Raw genomic sequence first — 20,538 nt, 5'->3', positions numbered from 1 at the left:
AGGCGAATGCCAGGGCGAGTATTCCCACCAAAAAAGAAAATATAATATTGTATTGAATATTCAGAAAAGAAAGAATACACCCAAGATGAAATGGAGTGAATCCAAACAAAAGGAAAAACAATCCCCATTTAATGAAATAAACTGTGACAAAACAGCATTACATTCCAACCTCCATGGCTGAAAAGCGGATTATATCGCGCAACAACAGCCACACGTTCTCCATCCCAGAGACGTGGAAAAAAAAAAAGCGAGGCAGACGAGCGAGACGCACGTACAGTGGCGGTCGAAATAATAGAGCCACCTCTATTGACGAGATTAAGAACTAGGATATCTATTAGTTCGCGAAATCGCCACGAGTGCCGTGTTGTCAGTCCCTTGTAGACAACATCAGGGAAGACGTTGCTGCTATCTTTAGTCGTCCGAAAGGAAGCGTTTGAGCTAGACGTGTGAAAAGAGGCATAAAGGTAAGAATCTTATGGGTCAAAATAATAGAGCCGCTTTACACATGTGCCTTTAAATTGACTTTTATGCAGTTGTTTTGTATGTAAATTGACGTGTGGTTTTGTTTACATTCGTCTAGATGGGCAGAGCAAAGCATACCAGTGAAGATGAGCGTATAGTAATGTTCCGGATGTTCAAAAGTGGGATGTCCATGAATAAAATAGCCAATGTCTTGCACGTTTCGCGAAAACGAGTCCAGAACGCCATGAGACGGTCAAAACAAACAAAGCCGCAGGTGGAGAACAGGGGGCGACCTCGTGTAACTACTCCTCGCGTAGACAGACTCATCACTAGGGAAGTGAAGAAAGACCCATTTTTGTCAACACCACGACTGAAAGCCATTTTGTTTAGCGACGAACATGATGTTCAACCATCAACCTCAACGATTCAAAGACGACTGAGATCTGCAAAATTGAATGGGCGCATTGCAAGAAAGAAGCCACATGTTTCACAAGCTAATGTTCGGAAAAGGTTAGCCTTTGCCCGGAGAAATGAACAAAAACCTAATACTTGGTGGAGGAACATCCTTTGGTCCGATGAATCCAAGTTTAATAGGTTTGCCTCAGACGGAAAAGTCTATGTGCGCCGCCCACCAAACTAGGAATTTAATCCCAAGTACACTTTAAAAACTGTGAAATACGGTGGCGGAAGTGTTATGGTATGGGGATGTTTTTCGTGGTACGGCATTGGTCCAATACACCGTATCAACGGCATAATGAACGCAGAAATGTACAAAGACATCTTGGCAAATGTGATGCTGCCTTATGCTGAAGAGGAAATGCCGCTGAAATGGAAATTTCAGCACGATAACGATCCAAAGCATACTGCAAGGATCATAAGGCAGTTTGTTCAAGAGCACAATATCGAAGTATTAGAGTGGCCACCTCAGTCCCCTGACGCATCACCCATTGAGAACTTATGGGAGATCTTAGACAAGAGAATTGACCGCTCAAAAGCTACATCGTCAGAAAAACTGTGGGAAGAAATCCAGAGAGCCTGGTATGCGATCAGTAGTGACGAATGCAGGCGTTTAGTAGACTCTATGGGTAAGAGGTGCAGGGCAATCCTCAAAAATAAGGGTTACCCCACGAAGTACTAATGCAGTCCTATGCAAAAAAGACTGTTCCTGTACGTTTCATAAGACTGAGATCAAGTACAATATATTTGTTTCAATTGGCTCTATTTTTTTGACCCTGTGGTCTGGTATTCTTTTGAATATTATCGATTATTACTGATTATTTTGTGTTGTGTTATCGATATAACTGACTATAGTACAATGTGACTCGGTTGTAATGGTTTCCATCATAGTTCAAACATGTCAAGTAATAAATGTGCACTTTATTCCAAACCTTTGCCAGGTGGCTCTATTATTTTGACCGCCACTGTATGTTACGCTTCTACAACTAGCAACTTGTTGCTAAATCTACGAAGGACAAGCTCGGCTTGCCATTCCAAAAAAGCAAATTGTCATGTCCACGTACGACGCATAGATTCTATTAGGTGAGATATTCCAGGCAGCTGGAATTTAGGGCTGATAGATAGGGATTTTGTGAACCAGGGCCCCGTTCACGTCGGGCAAACCCGCGCTCACAGAGGCTAAGGTAGCATAGCAGGGCAAGAATAGATCATCCGCGGCCAGGAAGCACTCCAGCAACACATTAGCAGCCGCACGTGGCAAAACCACGCGGCCGCTGCCGCTGGCTTTGTTCTCACGCACCTTTGTCCGACTAGTGACGTCACGCGGACCGCCACAAAGACCTGACGCGAAACACGCGTAGCACCATGAGCTCCACATCAGGAACACGCAAAGCGAGAACCGGGGCTAAACCCGAGCCTACCAAAACAGACAGAAGCGAATTATCAAATGACACACCTGTTACAAATGTTGTCATAACCAAAACTCCAAATGGACGCAATTACGTCGTGGAGACTAACAATAAAGCGAGCGCACCAACTAGCACACCCATGGCTACTACCAGCTCAACAACCACCACAAACAGCAGCGCAAACATCTTGACCACCAACAAGACCACAGACAGCCCCACAGCAAGCGGCAAAAACGACTGCAGAACAACATACACCGTAGTTATCCGCAACCTGGACCCCAAAGAGACGCAAAAATCTCTCCACTCTGCACTAAAAATCCTAAATGTAGAGCCATGCCTCACAGACGCAATAATGCGAAGGGACGGCTCTGCTGTACTGAAAAGCAATCATGCAGACATTAGGGAAAGGGTTAAAAAGTTCCTCACCCAGCACAGGCCAGAAGGACGCATAGATGATAAAAACATACGGGTAAATACAAATGCGAATACCAGCCGGCAAGGTCCAACAATGTGCGTGGTCATAAAAAATATCGACTTCGATATTTCACCACAAGAGGTCGAAGAAGAGCTCAACAACCAAAAATACACGTTTCTAAGGGCGGTAAGAGTACGCTCAAGGAAAACCCAACGTGAAGCACCTATGATAAGAGTCATCACGAGAGATCAACTAACAGTAGATCGATTACTAAGCGAACACTTCAAACTCTACCTCCGCACCTACGAAGTGGAACCGATACATATGCCGCCATCACAACCAATAAAATGCTCCAAATGCCACAACTTTGGACACACCAGGGAAAACTGCACACAAAGCCCCAAATGCGGCAGATGTGCGGGCGATCATGCTACCTATGCATGCACCACAGACAGCACCACGCGCAAATGCGCCAACTGCGAAGGTGACCACCACGCGATGGATGCCAGATGCCCAAAAAGGCCCATGGAACCAAAGTCCCTGGAGGAAACAGCACCTATCAAATGCATTGATCCACCTAAGGAAAACAACCCCGACCAAACGGCAGACGAAAAGTACGTCAAGATAGACGATTTCCTACGAGCAATTACAACAACCCTCATCAACGTCCTGCCGGAACGGAAAGTGAAAATCACGGAGACCATCAAAGAAGTCTCTACCATCTCCAAAATCTCAACAAGACAGCACGATCCACACTGCAGGCCGAGCCACCGTTGCTCTCCCCTAAGCCCCCAGCACTATCTCCTGTATATCAGGAAACACAAGCCCCATCTCGTACAGTAACCACCAGGAAGGAAAAAAGATCCAACAACCAACCAAAAACACCTGACTCCTAAAGCAGAAGGACAACAAAAACCAAGCAGCCACAACCTCAGTCCACAAAATGGCGGGTACATCACTCAAATTGGATAATGCTACCACAATTGGCTTCGTAAACGCGAACAGTTTCCGCCCTAAGCAACCATTACTAGAACTACTAGTACAAAAAGACCAAATCGCCATACTTGGAGTAGCGGAAACCAAGGCCAGTAAATTACCACTAATAATTAAAGACTACATATGCCACTTGAAAGATGTGCCAAATTTGACTAGACCACATGGAGGAGTAGCGGTCTTCCACAACAAAAACATTCCTGCCATCAGAATAGACCTGCCCAGAAACTATGAGGACCTCCAAACCATAATTCTGAAAATCAAAACCCCAAAAGCTCCACTCTATATAGCTACAATTTACACTCCCCCACGCGAACCATTACCGACTGACTTTTTTCAATACCTAAGTAGCCTGGGCCACTGCATCATCATGGGCGATATCAATGCTAGGGCGGAATCGTTTGGCGACTCCCACACCAACCGAAATGGACACGACCTCCTGCAACTCCTTGTAGATGAGGAAACAAAAATAGTAAGGCTCCCGAATAGTGCCCCAACCTTCATTAGTCACACCGGATCCTCAACACCTCACCACATATTATGCAGCTGTGCAATTCTCAGAGACATCAACCCACCATGGGTTGGAGATAGTGTAGGCAGCGACCACCTTCCACTAATTTTCCAGACCACGATCCTCACGCCACCAAATACAAATAGCCAACATAAAACAATATTAGACTTCAGCAAACTAAACATCAAGAACTATGAGAAGCAACTGGAAGAAGCTCTACCACAACCGCAAAACATAGCAAATATAGACGAACTAAACTCATACAATAAATCCATAACAGACGCCATCCACGCCGCAACACAAGATAACGCACCAACAAAGATTATTAAACCCCATACCGAAAGAATTCCTCAAAGAATCCTCAACACAATTAAAGACAAAAGGAGACTATACAGACTTTTCAAAACAACAGGCTGCGAACACTACAAGCAAGAATGGAATCAGCTAAACTCACTAGTGAAACAACAGCTTAAAGAATTCAGATCGGAAAGATGGGCCAGTGCATGCCAACACCTAGACCATAGACAAGGCACTAAATTCTGGAGCACCTTCAAAAAGATCGGCGGCCTAACCCACATAACTGAACCACCACTCCTCTACGAAGGTAGCATAACCGCTAATAATAGCGATAAGGCAGAGATCTTTAAAACAGTGCTGGCTGAGACTCACCAACACCCCACCGACACGAACTTCGACAATGAGCACGAAGAACGCATAAACAAAATCCTTGAATCCCTACTTCACACACAAAACGTCCCCAACGAAGAAGAAACTAAACTAGTAGCAGCAATCACAGAAATAGAAATCTAAGAGTCCCTGCTAAGAGGGAAGAACAGCGCACCAGGACTTGACAAAATAACACTACAACAACTTCGGTTAGCGCCACGTAAACAAATGCTAGACTGTCTCAACACAATCTACAATGCCGCCCTGCAACTACAAACCATACCAACACAATGGAAGGAAGCCAAAATAATAATGATTCCAAAACCAGGGAAGCCGCCAAACAACCCCAAATCCTACAGGCCCATAACGCTATTATCTGTAATAGGCAAAGGCTTTGAAAAAAAATCATCAGCAACAGGCTCTCCAAATTTGCTAAGAAAAACAATATCATTCCAAAAACACAGGCAGGTTTCAGGAAGCACCACACAACCATAGACCCCATATTACGGATCTGCAGCGGTATTACTGAAGGACTGAATCTGTCGAACCATGCCTCGGCTCTCTTTCTTGACATAGAAAGAGCCTTTGACAAAGTATGGCACAAGGGGCTAAACTATAAACTCCACCAGATGGGTGTTTTTTTTTTTTTTTTTTTTTTTTTTTGGTAGGGTTTAAGGGCGCTCAACTGCTGAGGTCATTAGCGCCCAGTCACTGGTGTTAGAGCACAAGGAACCTGCTAAAACTCAAGGGGATGGGGGGACATCAAAAGGACCTGACAAAGATGCAGATGAAATAAGTAAAAAGGTTAAATGTCTTTGGTCAAGCCAGTTAAAGTTATAAAACGCAGAAGACGAGCAGCTGCTCGAGCGTCATCAGCTAAAACATCCGGTAAGGTAGATGGCAGGGACAGGACAACACGAAATTGACTAAAACGGGGACACGACAATAAAACATGGCGCACCGTTAATGCCTGACCACAAGGGCACTGCGGGGCTGGGTCACCAGAGAGCAGGTAGCGGTGGCTAAACCGGCAATGCCCAATCCGCAACCTGGTCAGAAGGACCTCCTCGCGCCGAGATGGTCGGGAGGAAGTTGTCCAAGCAGTTGGGAGCGGTTTTACTGCCTGGAGCTTGTTTCCTTGGAGGGATGACCAAGCATCCCACCACAAGGACACAAGCCTCTTACATACATCCCCACAAACGTCAGATGACGGGACACAATGGGAGGCTGGCCGAGGCTGGAGGACTGCAGCCTTGGCTGCAGCATCCGCAGCCTCATTCCCAGGCACTCCTACATGTCCGGGGACCCACAGAAAGCTGACAGAACCGCCATTATCAGTGAAAGAATGGAGGGACTGCTGTATTCGTTGAATCAAGGGATGGACCGGATAGGGAGCCCCAAGGCTCTGAAGAGCACTGAGTGAGTCAGTGCAGAGTACATACGATGAATGGCGGTGGCGGCAGGCATACTGAATGGCCTGATGGAGAGCAAAAAGCTCGGCCGTAAAGCTGGAACATTGGTCAAGGAGCCGGTATTTAAAGGTGGCGGTCCCGACGACAAAGGCACAGCCGACACCATCGTCAGTTTTGGAGCCATCGGTGTAAATAAAGGTGTGACCAGCAAGTCGAGCACGAAGTTCGACAAACCGTGAGCAATACACTGCAGCCGGAGTACCCTCCTTCGGGAGTGAGCTGAGGTCGAGATAAATACGAACCGGAGCCTGGAGCCAAGGTGGTGTCGGGCTCTCACCCTCTCTGAAGGTGGTAGGGAGGGCAAACCAATTGTCGAAGCAGGCGACGGAAGCGGACTCCGGGGGGCAGCAGGGCAGACACATACAACCCGTACTGACGGTCGAGAGAATCGGCGAAGAAGGACTTGTAAGAGGGGTGTTCGGGCATAGACAACAGCCGGCAGGCATACCGACCCAGCAGTATGTCGCGCCGGTAGGTCAATGGTAACTCGGCAGCTTCAGCGTAAAGACTCTCGACAGGACTAGTGTAGAAGGCTCCGGTCGCAAGACGTATCCCCCGATGGTGGATGGAGTTGAGCCGGCGTAAGAGGGATGGCCGAGCGGACGAGTAGACGAAGCTCCCATAATCCAGCTTCGATCGGACTATGGACCGATACAAGCGAAGCAGGACAGTGCGATCCGCTCCCCAAGATGAACCGCTAAGAACTCTGAGGACATTAAGGGAACGTGTACAACGGGCCGCCAAATAAGAGACATGTGGAGACCAACACAGTTTCCGGTCCAAAGTGAGCCCTAGAAACTTAGTTGTGTCCACGAATGGGAGAACAACGGGACCGAGATGTAAGGATGGCGGAAGGAACGCTTTATATCGCCAAAAGTTGATACAAACCGTCTTCTCTTCAGAGAACCGGAAGCCATTTGCCACGCTCCATGAGTAGAGGCTGTCTAGACAACGCTGGAGGCAGCGCTCCAGGAGGCATGTTCTCTGGGCACTGCAGTAGATCGCGAAGTCATCGACAAAGAGAGAGCCTGAGACATTAGGTGGAATGCAATCCATAATTGGATTGATCGCGATGGCAAAAAGGGCTACGCTCAAGACGGAGCCCTGAGGCACTCCGTTCTCCTGGAGGAAGACGTCGGACAATACGGAACCCACACGTACCCTAAACTTTCGATCCGTTAAAAAGGAATCAATAAAAAGGGGCAGACGACCGCGTAGGCCCCACTTGTGCATAGTGCGGAGGATACCTCCTCTCCAACAGGTATCATAAGCCTTCTCCAAGTCGAAGAACACGGCTACCGTTTGGCGCCTTCGCAAAAAGTTGTTCATGATGAATGTCGACAAGGTCACAAGGTGGTCAACAGCGGAGCGGCGGTGACGAAAGCCGCATTGGACATTAGTAAGTAGTCGTCGAGATTCAAGAATCCAAACTAACCGAGCATTAACCATGCGCTCCATCACCTTACAGACACAGCTTGTAACAGAAATGGGGCGGTAACTAAAAGGAAGGTGTCTATCCTTCCCGGGTTTGGGTATAGGAACAACAACGGCGTCACGCCAACGCATGGGGACCTGACCTTCGGTCCAGACGCGATTGTAGGTACGAAGAAGGAAGCTTTTGCCCGCCGGAGAAAGGCGTGCCAGCATCTGAACGTGAATGGCATCTGGCCCCGGAGCAGAGGACCGGGACAGTGCAAGCGCACGTTCGAGTTCCCGCATAGTAAAGGGGGCATTATAAGTTTCCAGATTCAGCGAGTGGAAGGAAGGTCGCCGAGCCTCGTCTGCCTCTTTCCTGGGAAGGAAGGCAGGATGGTAATGGGCGGAGCTTGAAACCTCCGCGAAAAAGCGGCCAAAGGCGTTGGAGACAGCCACAGGATCAACAAAGACCTCATTACCTGAGGTCAGGCCAGGTACTGAGGAGTGGGCCTTAATGCCCGACAGCCGGCGCAGGCTACCCCAAACAACGGAAGAGGGAGTAAAACTGGTAAAGGAGCTCGTGAAAGAGGCCCAGCAAGCTTTTTTGCTGTCTCTACGGCATTGATGACTCTACGGCATTGCGCTCGGAGTCGTTTGTATTCAATACAATTCGCCAACGTAGGATGGCGGCGAAAGGTGCGTAAAGCACGTCGTCGAGCACGGATAGCGTCCCTACAAGCCTCGTTCCACCAGGGGACGGAAACGCGACGTGAAGAAGTAGTAGTACGAGGTATGGAACGTTCGGCAGCATGGATAAAAACAGCCGTGAGGTATTCGACCTGACTGTCACAACTGGAAAAATCGTGGTCCGGAAAGGTCGCCAGGGAGGAGTAAAGTCCCCAGTCAGCTTTCAGTATGTTCCAGCGCGAAGGACGTGGGGATGGGGTGTGGTGCAGGAGACGAACGACACAGGGGAAGTGGTCGCTCGAATAGGTGTCAGAAAGGACATACCACTCGAACCGACGGGCAAGAGTGGTAGAACAGATCGAGAGGTCCAAGTGGGAGTAGGTATGAGTAGAGTCCGAGAGGAAAGTCGGGGCGCCGGTATTGAGGCAGACAAGATTGAGATGGTTGAAGACATCCGCCAAGAGTGAGCCTCTTTGACAGGATGCAGGAGAGCCCCAAAGGGGATGATGGGCATTGAAGTCGCCAAACAATAAGAACGGCGGGGGAAGCTGATCGATCAGGTGCATCATGTCAGCCCGACTAACAGCAGATGACGGTGGAGTGTAGACGGTACAAACTGAAAAAGTAAAAGCAGAAAGAGTAATGCGGATAGCTATTGCTTGGAGTGGGGTGGTCAATGGGATGGGATGGTAATAGACATCGTCCCGAACGAGCAACATGACCCCACCATGAGCTGGGATACCGTCCACAGGGGCGAGGTCATACCGCTCCGAGGTATAGTGGGAAAAGGCAATACGGTCAGTCGGGCGCAACTTGGTTTCCTGGAGACCAAGGACGAGCGGACAGTGCAGGCGGAGGAGCAGTTGTAATTCCTCCCGATTAGATCGAATACCTCTTATATACCAATGAAACAACGCCATTGCTAGTCAAAAAGTTGGGGGAACGAGACGGGGAAGAGCTGGTCACCTCGATGGCCGCGGAGGGCCAGGTTGCGAGGCAACAACGCTACAACTGACGGCAGGCGGATCCGGTTCCATCGACTCGTCGCCAGCTGCGGCCGCTGTCCCTGATTGTGTAGGAGGGGCCGCATCAATTGCCGACAAAAGGCCGGCGGAACGCCTGGCAGCAGAGCGTCCCGGCGAAACTGAGGACGGCCGGGAGCAGCGACTCACGGATGAAGCGTCAGATGAAACGCGCCAGGGTTGGGAGGGGGATAGAGACTTCTTCTTGGAGGCCTTCTTGGAAGGCCGAGGAGGCACAGGGATGGTGGGCTGGACCCGAAGAAGGTCCTCACGCGCGGGGTCCGTTTTGGAATGCCGGACCTCGGAAGCTGGGGTCCGGAACGTTTCCCCGATGGACGCCTGAGAAGAGGATCGCTTCTCAGGTGGCGTGGGGGGAGGAGGAGGAGGAAGGGTGGCCCCTGGGGCAGGGGGGGTGGGGGCCGCGGGGGAGGAGGAGTTGGAAGGGAGGGATTTGGGAGGCGGAGGCAGAGGCCCCTGATGGGCAGAGGAGGCGGAGGGGGGACAGGATAGAGGTGAGGATACAGCGGAAGGAGTGGAGACAACTGAGGCAAACGAAGTGGCCAGTGACATGGGATGAAGGCGGTCATACTTCTTCCTGTCCTCAGAATAAGAGAGCCGATCCAAAGTTTTGATTTCTTGTATCTTTTTCTCCTTCTGATAGGCGGGGCAGTCTGGGGACCTAGGCGAGTGGACGCCAGGACAATTAGGGCACCGAGGTGGTGGGGTGCAAGTATGTTCCTCACGAAGAGGACGTCCACAGTCGCCACAAAGGGGCTCAGCCTCACACCGGGACGACATGTGCCCAAAGCGCAAACACCTAAAACAGCGCATAGGAGGCGGGACGTAAGGTCGCACGTCGCACCGGTAGCACATCACCTTTACCTTCTCCGGGAGAACGTCCCCCTCGAAGGCGAGGATAAAGGCCCCGGTGTCGATGCGACGGTCTTTGGGGCCGCGCTGGACTCGCCGGACGAAATGCACGCCGCGGCGCTCCAGGTTGGCCCTGAGCTCCTCATCAGATTGTAGCAGGAGGTCACGATGAAAAATAACCCCCTGCGTCCTATTTAGTGCCAGATGTGGGACAATGGAGACTGGGATGTCCCCTAGGCGGTCGCACGCCTGGAGTGCCGCCGATTGTGTGGCAGAGGTGGTCTTGATAAGAACGGACCCTGATGGCATCTTGCTGAGAGCCTCGATTTCCCCGAAGACATCCTCAATGTGCTGAACAAAGAACATGGGCTTGGAGGTGGCGAACGTCCCCCCATCTGTTCGAGAACAGACCAAATAGCGGGGGAAGTACTTCGCCCCAAGCCGGCGGGCCTGTCCCTCCTCCCATGGAGTGGCCAAGGGGGAACGGGCAGGAGAACCAGAACTAGAAACGGTACCTTTTCTTTTGGAAGACTCGGCCGCAGAGCGACCTGATACGTGTTGACGTTTCATGTGCGAAACGTCCGCCCCGATACCACCCACTCCGACCAGGGGCTCTCCCCACGGGCGCCACCCAGCCGCAGCAAGGGCCACCTGGCAGGATGACCATTGCCGGGAGTCCTGATGCCCCAAGGAGACGGGCATCTACTCCTTGGCCAACGTGGGGAGGGTGCAGCTCAGGTATCGGCAGTACGATCCCTGTGTTGTCAGGGGGCTACAACCTAGAGGGTACATGACGACCCCACCACAACGGGCTGGCTACCGTGCTGGATTTCTGGTGCCATGGAAAGTCCATCATGATCGCTGGTGCAGATGGAGATGCACTATGGGCGTAACTTGGACAACCCATCAGGCGTTTAGGCCCAATTTGAGGAATAATGGGTATGGTGACAACGCCGGTGCAATGCTGAGTGCCAAGGTCTTAGTGCACTTAGGACCAGTGGTACACCATGTAAGGTGTCCTTCCCCAAAAGGCTCGTACTTCTGTAGAATTTTGAAAAATGGAGGTCAAACCCCAAGGGGGACCATCACATTAAGGCCAAAACATTTGAGACTCCTTTTAGTCGCCTCTTACGACAGGCAGGAATACCGCGGGCCTATTCTTACCCCCGAACCCGCAGGGGGGGCCAGATGGGTGTGCCAACACAACTAACCACACTACTGACGAACATCCTAGACAACAGGCCATCGAGAGTACATGTCGACGAAACCCAGTCAGAGGCATTTTTCCCAGAAGCGGGTGTGCCGCAAGGAGCAATCCTATCACCTCTATTATACAACCTGTTCACATCAGATATACCACACCCAGGAGCTGGAATGAAGGGCTGGCCCTCTATGCTGATGACACAGCCTACTGGTGCCAAGCAAATTCTATAGCTGAAATCAACAAGAAAAACAATAACTATATCAAACAACTGGAAACATGGCTAAAAACGTGGCGAATAAAACCAAACGCACAAAAAACACAACTGGTACTATTCAACCACAAGCACTTCTCGCAACAGAGAAAACAACAGTTAGGAAAACTCAGAATAAGTTTGTGGGGAGAGCCCATCCAACCGCAAGACACAGCTATATACTTAGGAACTACCTTAGATCACACAATGTCCTGGATCCCACATACCCAAAAAATGACACAAAAAGCAAACAATAGATGCAATCTCATCAAACTTATAAGAGGCAGAGCAAATGGTGCAAATAACGAGACACTAATTCACACATACAAGACGTTTATAAGACAGGTCCTCGAATATGCCGCCGCAGTGTGGATAACGAACAAGAACAACACCCAAAAACTACAAGCTCTAGAAAGAAAAATTCTTCGCATTGCAGGACGACTCGACAGGAGAACTGACAATAACACAGTCTACCGAAGCACAAAGGTCTCCCCAATAAAAGAGAGGTGGATACAACTCACAGCAATACAAATTGATCAGTATCAATTTGTATTGCGCCTAGGGACTGTTAGGGCACGCCGTGAGTCAGGACCCCCTTCGCGTGGGACCAGTCCGCGCTCACTCGTTTAGTACCTACCCATAAAAGTTCCTGTCTTCCTCGTGGAAGCCAATAACATCGCTGCGAACGTCGCGGCGGTGGTCGCCGCGTCAGAGCACGCTCTGGCGGCGGCCTCCAATGCCCCGACCCCCGCGGCCGCTCCTCCAGGGTATCGCCCACTCACAGGAGACGAGCTTTTCGCGGTACTAAACCGCATGACCAAAGCCGCCACCGCCTCAGAACGCGAGGCCGCGGAAAAGGCCTACGCAAGGTTCATGCAATATGAACTCGCCGCCGCACTGCCAGGCGCAGCCAATGAAGAGGCCAAGGTACCGCCGGGAGCCCCGCCAGGCGTGTCCACGCAAGAGGACACTGCACTACCGGAGGCGGCCCCGAAGGGAGCAGAGCCACCAGGCGTGGCGTCACAAGCACCCACTGCCCTGCTGCCCCCCCCCCCCCCCCTACGGTACAGGCCAGTCAAGAGGCTGCTGACCTGCCAGCAGCATCTCACCAGGACGATATTCCAGAAGCAAACCTGGAAAAATTAATCCGCGATAGCGAGGCTATGGAAGTCTCACTCCCATCGCGAAAAAGGCCAGCGGACGACGATGAGTCGTCCAAAAACACCTCTTCTTCTGCCCACAGAATGCCGCAGCAGAAGAAGAAGCAAAGTGCGTCTGAAGGCGCCACAGTAGGCAATTAAGCTGCAGAGGAGGAAGAATATGAATTTGTCGTCCCCAAGCGGAGGCACACGGCTCGGGCAAGGAAGCTCGAGCAGTTGCAGCCGCTCCCGACGGCAAACTCGTTCGAGGCCGCCCCAATCGACACCGAGGCTATGGAGGAAGCGCCAATGCCGCCCAAAAGGGTGACCCCCACCACCAATCAATGTCCTATGGAAGGACACCTTTCGAGCCTTCCTCGAAAAATTCTCAGATGGTGTGTCCGCACCACCCAAAATAAAGTCCCTCGGGCGTGAGTTGCTGCGCATCACACCCGCAAACATGGACGACTACCGCGCAACCATGAGAAAGATTCGGGAGGAGGGGCTGTTCTGCTACACTCATGATGCAGAGCGGCTCCCTCTCCTGAAGGTAGTCTTCCGCCGTTTGCCCATGAGCATGGAACCTGACCACCTCAAGGAGGAACTCCTCGCCCTGGGGTACAGCGTTAGATCCGCAGGCCTCATGAAGTCACACAGGACACGGAGGGACATGCCGCTGTTCCTCGTTGTCCTGGTGGACAGTATCGAGGCAAGAAAGATTTTTCAGCTTAAAACAGTAGCCACAGTTGACGTAGAAGTTGAGCCACTCCGGGCCAAGGGGCGAAGAGCACAGTGCTTCTCGTGCCAAGGCCTGGATCATGTGGCCCACTTCTGCACAATGCCAGCCCATTGCGTCAAATGCGCGGGCTCCCATCAAAGCAGAGATTGCAAAAAGACCAAATATGAACCGCCGAAATGCTGCAACTGCAGTGAACAACACGTGGCCAGCTACAGGGGCTGCAACCTGTTTAAAAAGACTAGGCGCCGCGGACGCGGAACGTCACGCCCAGTCCAGCAAGGCACCAGCTATGCCACAGCCACAAAAGGCGCGGCCCCAGCCCACTAGGGGCGACAGCAAGCACCCCCAGACGCCACGAGCAAGCCGGCTGCCACAAATCAGTCACCAGCAGCCCAGCCAGGCCCCACACCACCCGCAACAAGCACCGAAGACTGCAGTCAGGGCCCACTGCGTCCCACCCCCAGCTCCCCACCCCAAACATTGCAGGCAAACGCTCAGATGGCCAGTCGCACGGCACCTGCTGCACACATCCCACCGGTTCGGAATACTGCAACAGCCATTCCTGAGCCCCACAATAAACCCTGTTTGGAGACACCACAGCTAAATGCCCTCCTGCACTCGCTGACCTCAATGCTCCAGCAACTCCCGGTACTAGTGCAGGCAGTCACGGCGGCCCTCCAGGCCAGCACCGTCCCAGCCCCACACCATGGATAACCCACACATACATGGGCTAACCGTCTGCGGATTCAACGCAAACGGCCTGGTAAGGCAACAAGGTGAGTTTCGCAACTTTCTGCAGGACGAAGCAGTTGATATATGTCTCGTTTGCGAAACCCACCTTAAGCCTGGAGTCCAAGTCAGGGCAGCCAATTATGCCTGCTACCGCTATGATAGGCTGACTGCCGGTGGCGGGACGGCCGTGTACGTTCGACGTGCACTGATGCACCATCCCACCCACCTCCCTGATCTAGTATCGGTGGAAGCCACAGCAGTCAGCGTGTCCACCGCAATAGGACAGATAACCTTTGTTGCTGCCTATAAGCCCCCACACGCTATTCTTGCCGACCAGGATATCGACGCGCTACTGGCAGCTGGGGGGCGGGTTTTCATTGCAGGTGACTTCAACTCGAAGCACGCGGAGTGGAACTCCTGCCTCACAAATGCCAGTGGCCGCCGTCTCCTCAGAGCTGCTCAGAGAAATGGTGCCATAGCGCTGGGGCCATTCGAACATACTATCTTCCCAGCTCGCCAGGGTCTGTTGTCCGATGTGCTGGACATAGCACTTCTCAAAGGTATAGGGCACCACATCTCTGCATCGACGCACTGTGCATTGTCATCAGATCACGTCCCAGTGATCTATGACGTGGACATCGTCGGTGCGGCCCTTCCGCCACGTCGCCCGAACTTCAGGCACCTAAATCGAGAGCGCTATCAGGAGGAGGTCCTCCCTCTCCTGACAGACGCCCCAGACCCTTCTGAGGTTGGCACGGACACTGCCCTGCAGTATCTGACCGAAAAACTACTCCAGGCCGCCGAGGCAGCTTCACCGCCTCCCCCACAATATCCACCGGTAAACTCCCACCGCCTCCCGCCCGAAATCAGGGAGACGATCCGGAAGAAAAACTGGCTCTTCCGAGAGTGGCAAATTACACGCCAACATCACACGAAGGCCTGGCTGAACCACATGCGCCAGGAGATCAAGGCTGCAGTCGAGGCCCACCGAAACAGGGAATGGGCGGCCCTAGTGGAAACTCTTGACCCTGCTGACGGCAACGCCTGGCGCGTCGCAAAATCATTTTTGAGACGCCGTAGGCACGTCCCACCAATTCAGGTAGGCCAGGAGGTCTTCAGCCACCCCGATGAAAAGGCGAACGTGTTGGCCGACCACTTCGCGGCGTCTTTCACGCCCATGGAGGACGTCGTGGACGCCGATCACGTTCGCCTGGTAGAAACACAGCTCCCCACCTTCCTGGCGGCCAGAGAAGACGGAGACGACATTGAACAGATAACAGTGGAAGAAGTGGCCTTGCAGCTACGGACAATCAGCGCGAAAAAGGCGGGAGGGGATGATGGCATTGTCGGCATCCTCCTGCGCGAACTCCCAGCAGAGGCATACCAGACGCTCGCAGACATTTTCAACACCATCCTGCGCACGGGAATCTACCCTTCCGAGTGGAAACACGCGGAAGTGGTAGCAATCCCTAAGACAGACAAGGACCCCCGTCTGGCGGCCTCCTACCACCCGATCAGCCTCCTGCCCACACTCTCGAAAGTATTCGAGCGCCTCTACGCCAAACGCCTCCTCAGACACGTGGAGGCCGAACATCTGCTTCCCGATGAACAGTTCGGTTTTCGCAGGGGCCACTCCACAGTACACCAACTCATGCATGTCGTGGAGGAAGCCATGAGAGCCCTGGAGACCCGGGAATACCTTGGGGCGGTGTTCCTGGACGTCTCTAGGGCATTTGACTCCGTGTGGCACGACGGGCTCGTGTACAAACTATTCGTGCATGGGGCCCCGACGTCGCACAGGGTGCTACTGAAGTCCTACCTCGAAAACCGAACCTTTCATGTGCGCCTTGAGGAGGGTGTGTCTACTCAACGACCGATCCAGGCTGGAGTGCCGCAGGGGTCCGTACTCGACCCCCTTCTGTACTCCCTCTACACCGCAGATGCTCCACGAGTGGCGCGGGTGTCGCTCGCATTATATGCCGACGACACTGCGCTGCTCGTCCGGAGCATGAACCTGCAAGAAATGAGACGGCGTCTCCAGCTAGGGTGTGAGGCTTTAGGAAGCTGGTCGACGAAATGGCGGCTGAAATTTAATGCTGCCAAAAGTCAGGCAGTAATATTCACTAAGAGAATGCTGCCTCCTGACTTAGAGCCGATGACGATCACGGGAGGCCCCATCCCGTGGTGTAACCCTAGACCAGCGGTTAACATGGCGCCCCAACATAGAGGAGGTAAAGGGTAGGGCTGCAGGGCGTCTTCGTGTCCTGTACCCTCTACTCAACCCTACTTCGACGCTTCCCCCTCGCCACGGCATCACCCTATACCTGGCACTGGTTCGCCCAGTGCTGGAGTACGCTGCCGTGGTGTGGGGAAATGCGGCCGAAACCCACATTGTCGAGCTCCAGAGGGTGCAGAACCGAGCACTTCGGCTCGCCGTCCATCTACCCTGGCGTTACCCAACTGCCCAGCTACACCAACAAACTGGTATACCTCTGCTGAGAGATCGCTTCCGACAATCAGCGCGACAGTTCTATCAAGAGGCCCACAGGTCTCACAATAGGCTCATTCAGGCACTGGGCCACCAAACACACCACAGGCCGACCACACATTGGCCCGACCTGTTGCGAGCATAAAAATCTTGCAACAACCAATGGATGCAACGTATCCGATAGGCCAGCCCGAAGTAAGCCAGTTCCCTCCCACATCATGTAAGTCAATATTAGCAGGAATAGCACCCGATGCTCACCCTGCCCCTTCACGAGCAAAGGACTGCTCGCAAGTAATAGTGAGTGGGTAAGCCAGCTCTAAACATACACGGACCAGATGACCCAACGTACATTCCAGTGTTCAGAAGATGCACCCCAGACGTGCTGGACATTGTAATATCAAAAAACGTCCCAACACACATCGATCTGACAGCAATACAAGATCTCTCGTCGGACCATCTACCTGTACTGATCAAACTACAACAAATCCAACTGTCAGACCAACAATGGACCACCAGAACAACAGACTGGTGCTCCTTTCGAAGAATCCTCACTAATACCGTGAGGCCAACATTAAAACTCCGAACAAAAGAAGAGATAGAGTCGGCGGTGGAATACCTGGAACACAAGATTCAGACAGCAACCCGAAAGGCCTCCACGACGACAGTAAGGCAACATCCTCACACATCGGAACTTCCCCCCTTGCTCGAGGAACTTAAACAACAGAAAAACAGGTTCCGCAGAAGATGGCAGCAGTACCGGAACCCACGAGACAAACAAACAATGAACAGACTACAACGAGAGCTCCGAAACCGACTGCAAGAATGGAGAACAGAAAAATGGGAAAATAGGATGGAACAGTTCCGTCTCCAGCAAAAGCAAGAATGGGACCTAGTTAAAGCAATCTGATGCCCCAGGGAACCGAAGCGCGCACTGCGCACTAACCAAGGGCTAACATTCGACCCACTGGAGATCGCAGAGTCTTTTGCAGAAGCATACGAACAACAAAACACGCTACCGAACCTCGACCTCACAGAAGAAGAATCTCAAGAAGAGCGAAGCACGGCACAATTCATGGAAGAATACACCAGCTGACCAGCCACCGACCAACCACTCCTCACCACCCCGACGGAGGTCAAAAACATCATCAAGAACCGAAAAGGAAAATCCGCGCCTGGCACAGATGGCATATCGAACGCCCACCTCAAAGAAATCTCCCGAAAACCGCTGGTACTAATGACAAGAATCTTCAACAGCTGTCTGATCCACAACTACTTTCCACGAAGATGGAAGACAGCGAAGATCATACCACTCCCCAAACCTGGGAAGGACCTCCAACGGGCTACCAGCTACCGCCCAATAAGCTTACTGAGCACCACCAGCAAAGTGCTAGAGAGAGTGGTACTCAAACGCCTGGAACCACCGCTGACAGAAGACGGCACAATCAGGGTGGAACAGTTCGGATTCCAGCGCAAACTCTCGGCAGAAATGCAGGTCATGCGGGTAGTGGAGCACATCTCCAAGAACTACAACATCTCAGCCTCCACCGCCGCCGCATTCCTAGATTGGGACAAAGCCTACGACCGGGTGTGGCATGCCAAACTAATCAAAAAGCTGGCAATGCAGACAACGATACCAGACTGCAACGTACACCTCATAGGAGAATACCTATTGAACCGCCAGATAGCTGTCTCAATCGAAAAGAAAACATCTAGCACCAAAACACTGGCAGCAGGAATTCCACAAGGGACCGTGCTATCACCAATATTATTCAACATCTTCATAAACGACCTGTCAAGAACAAATAACATCCAGCTCGTCCAATTTGCGGATGATACGGCGCTGTTCATAAGCGGAAGGCAGCACTTCGCCAACGTCAACCGTCTACAACGGCAAATGGACACAGTGATAGCATGGTGCCAGGACAACAAGGTAGCACTGAACGCAGAGAAGACAACAATGGTCTACTTCTCTAAGAAAAGGCCAAGGGTTGACACCATCCAGGTGCTGAACCATAGGATTCCGTGGTCGCCCTCAGTCAAATATCTAGGCGTTGAATTAGACACGGCCTCTTCTTCCACAAGCACATACAAGGAAAAAGGCAGAAATGCATTCAAATGGCCAAAGCCCTCGCCCCATTCTTCCTCAGCAGAATGCTCAATCAGAACACAAAAATTCGCCTCTACAAGGCAACAGTGCTACCTGCCCTCCTATACAGGAGCTCTGCATGGGGTATCGCCTAAAAAACGCAACTGAACTTCCTACAAGTCGTTCAAAACAAAATTTTCTCAGGTGGATCCTTCGAGCCCCCCCCCCCCCCCCCCCCCCCGTGGACTAGCATTAGAGAACTTCACGACGAAACAGGAATGGACACAATCGCAATCACAATCAAAGAAAAGGCCAGGAAACTCCACAGAAAAATATACCTACACAGAGACACCCTCCCCCAAATAGGAGAACTAGGAACAACCAGACCCAGACCAGGCCAACGCTACAAGATACCAACGAGCATAATAGAGTAGACAGCTTAGATATAAACCCTGCCAAAACATCGAGTTGTTCTAACCCCCACTTACCTAGCAAAGTAGACATCATATAAGGTCGGCTAAGGGCTCCTGAAGCCCAGGGAAGCCTGTCCCTTCAAAAGTAAATTAATTGTTTGTAAATAAAGAATGTAAAAAACCAACCTGTACCCTGTACACGGCGAGACGCATCAGCGCCGGGCCTGCATCACAAAAAAACTGCCAGCTCTCTGCACGCACGCACTCTGCGCTGAGCCGCCGCAGCGACCGGTTGCTTATGCTCCGCGCTGCGCTTTGTCCCGCTCGCGCCTTTGTGTCTCGCACGCCTTTGTCCGCGCGCCTTTGTTAAGGCACGCTGCTCAACGGCGACCGCGTGGCTGAAGCTGCAGCGGACTCTCCACTGCTGACGACTTGCATGCGAGTACGTTAGCGGCGAAATAGTCGTGCTCACCTCGTCGTTGGCTGCGACACAAATCGATTCAGGAATCGATTTGCGTCGCGCCTATGGACCGATAGGGAAAGCCGTGACCCAGGACCCCCTTCACGTGGGACCAGTCCGCGGTCACTAGAGTAGATATTTCCATCTTTTCTCTCTCTCTCTGACTCCCGCTAAATGGACCCGAAAAACGGCGAACAGATGGCCACGGAGGACTGCGCCCCCGCCCGAGCCCGCTCTGACGGCGGCAACGTCCGACCCACAACCGGCGGCAACGCAGGCCACGAACACGGTCGACGCCTCAGCCGCCCCCCAGGTTATCGCCCTCTCACAGGAGTCGAGTTATTCGCAATTATGAACCGCATGGCCAAAGCCGCATCAGCCTCCGAACGCGAGGCAGCGGAAAAAGCCTACCAGAGGTTTTTGCGCTAAGAACTAGCAGCCACACTGCCAGGCACAGCCAGGGAAGAGGCCACAGTACCGCCGGGAGCCCCGCCAGGCGTGTCCAACCAAGAGGACACTGCCCTGCCGGAGGCGGCCCCGAAGGGTGTAGCGCCACCAGGCGTGGCTTCACAAGTAGCCACTGTCTCGCTGGACTCCCCACCGCTACAGGCCAATCAAGAGGCTGCTGACCTGCCAGCAGAATCCTGA

The 20,538-nt window shown here is 52.2% G+C and overlaps 1 protein-coding gene across 1 annotated transcript in view; it reads right to left on the bottom strand.

The window, feature by feature from the left end:
* LOC124619462 (tRNA-dihydrouridine(16/17) synthase [NAD(P)(+)]-like) overlaps window positions 1–19,793 on the bottom strand; it is a 539,847-nt gene extending 520,054 nt beyond the window's left edge. Inside the window, exon 1 of the mRNA XM_047145875.1 lies at window positions 19,617–19,793. Coding sequence (XP_047001831.1) covers window positions 19,617–19,643 — 27 coding nt within the window. The 5' untranslated portion in view covers window positions 19,644–19,793. The remainder of the gene's footprint in view (window positions 1–19,616) is intronic.
* Between the last annotated feature and the right edge of the window lie 745 nt (window positions 19,794–20,538).

This window comes from Schistocerca americana, chromosome 1 (genome assembly GCF_021461395.2).
Source record: "Schistocerca americana isolate TAMUIC-IGC-003095 chromosome 1, iqSchAmer2.1, whole genome shotgun sequence".
Taxonomy (NCBI): Eukaryota; Metazoa; Arthropoda; class Insecta; order Orthoptera; family Acrididae; genus Schistocerca; species Schistocerca americana.
The sequence above is the reverse complement of the archived record's forward strand: the minus strand, read 5'-3'. Positions and strand labels throughout refer to the sequence as shown.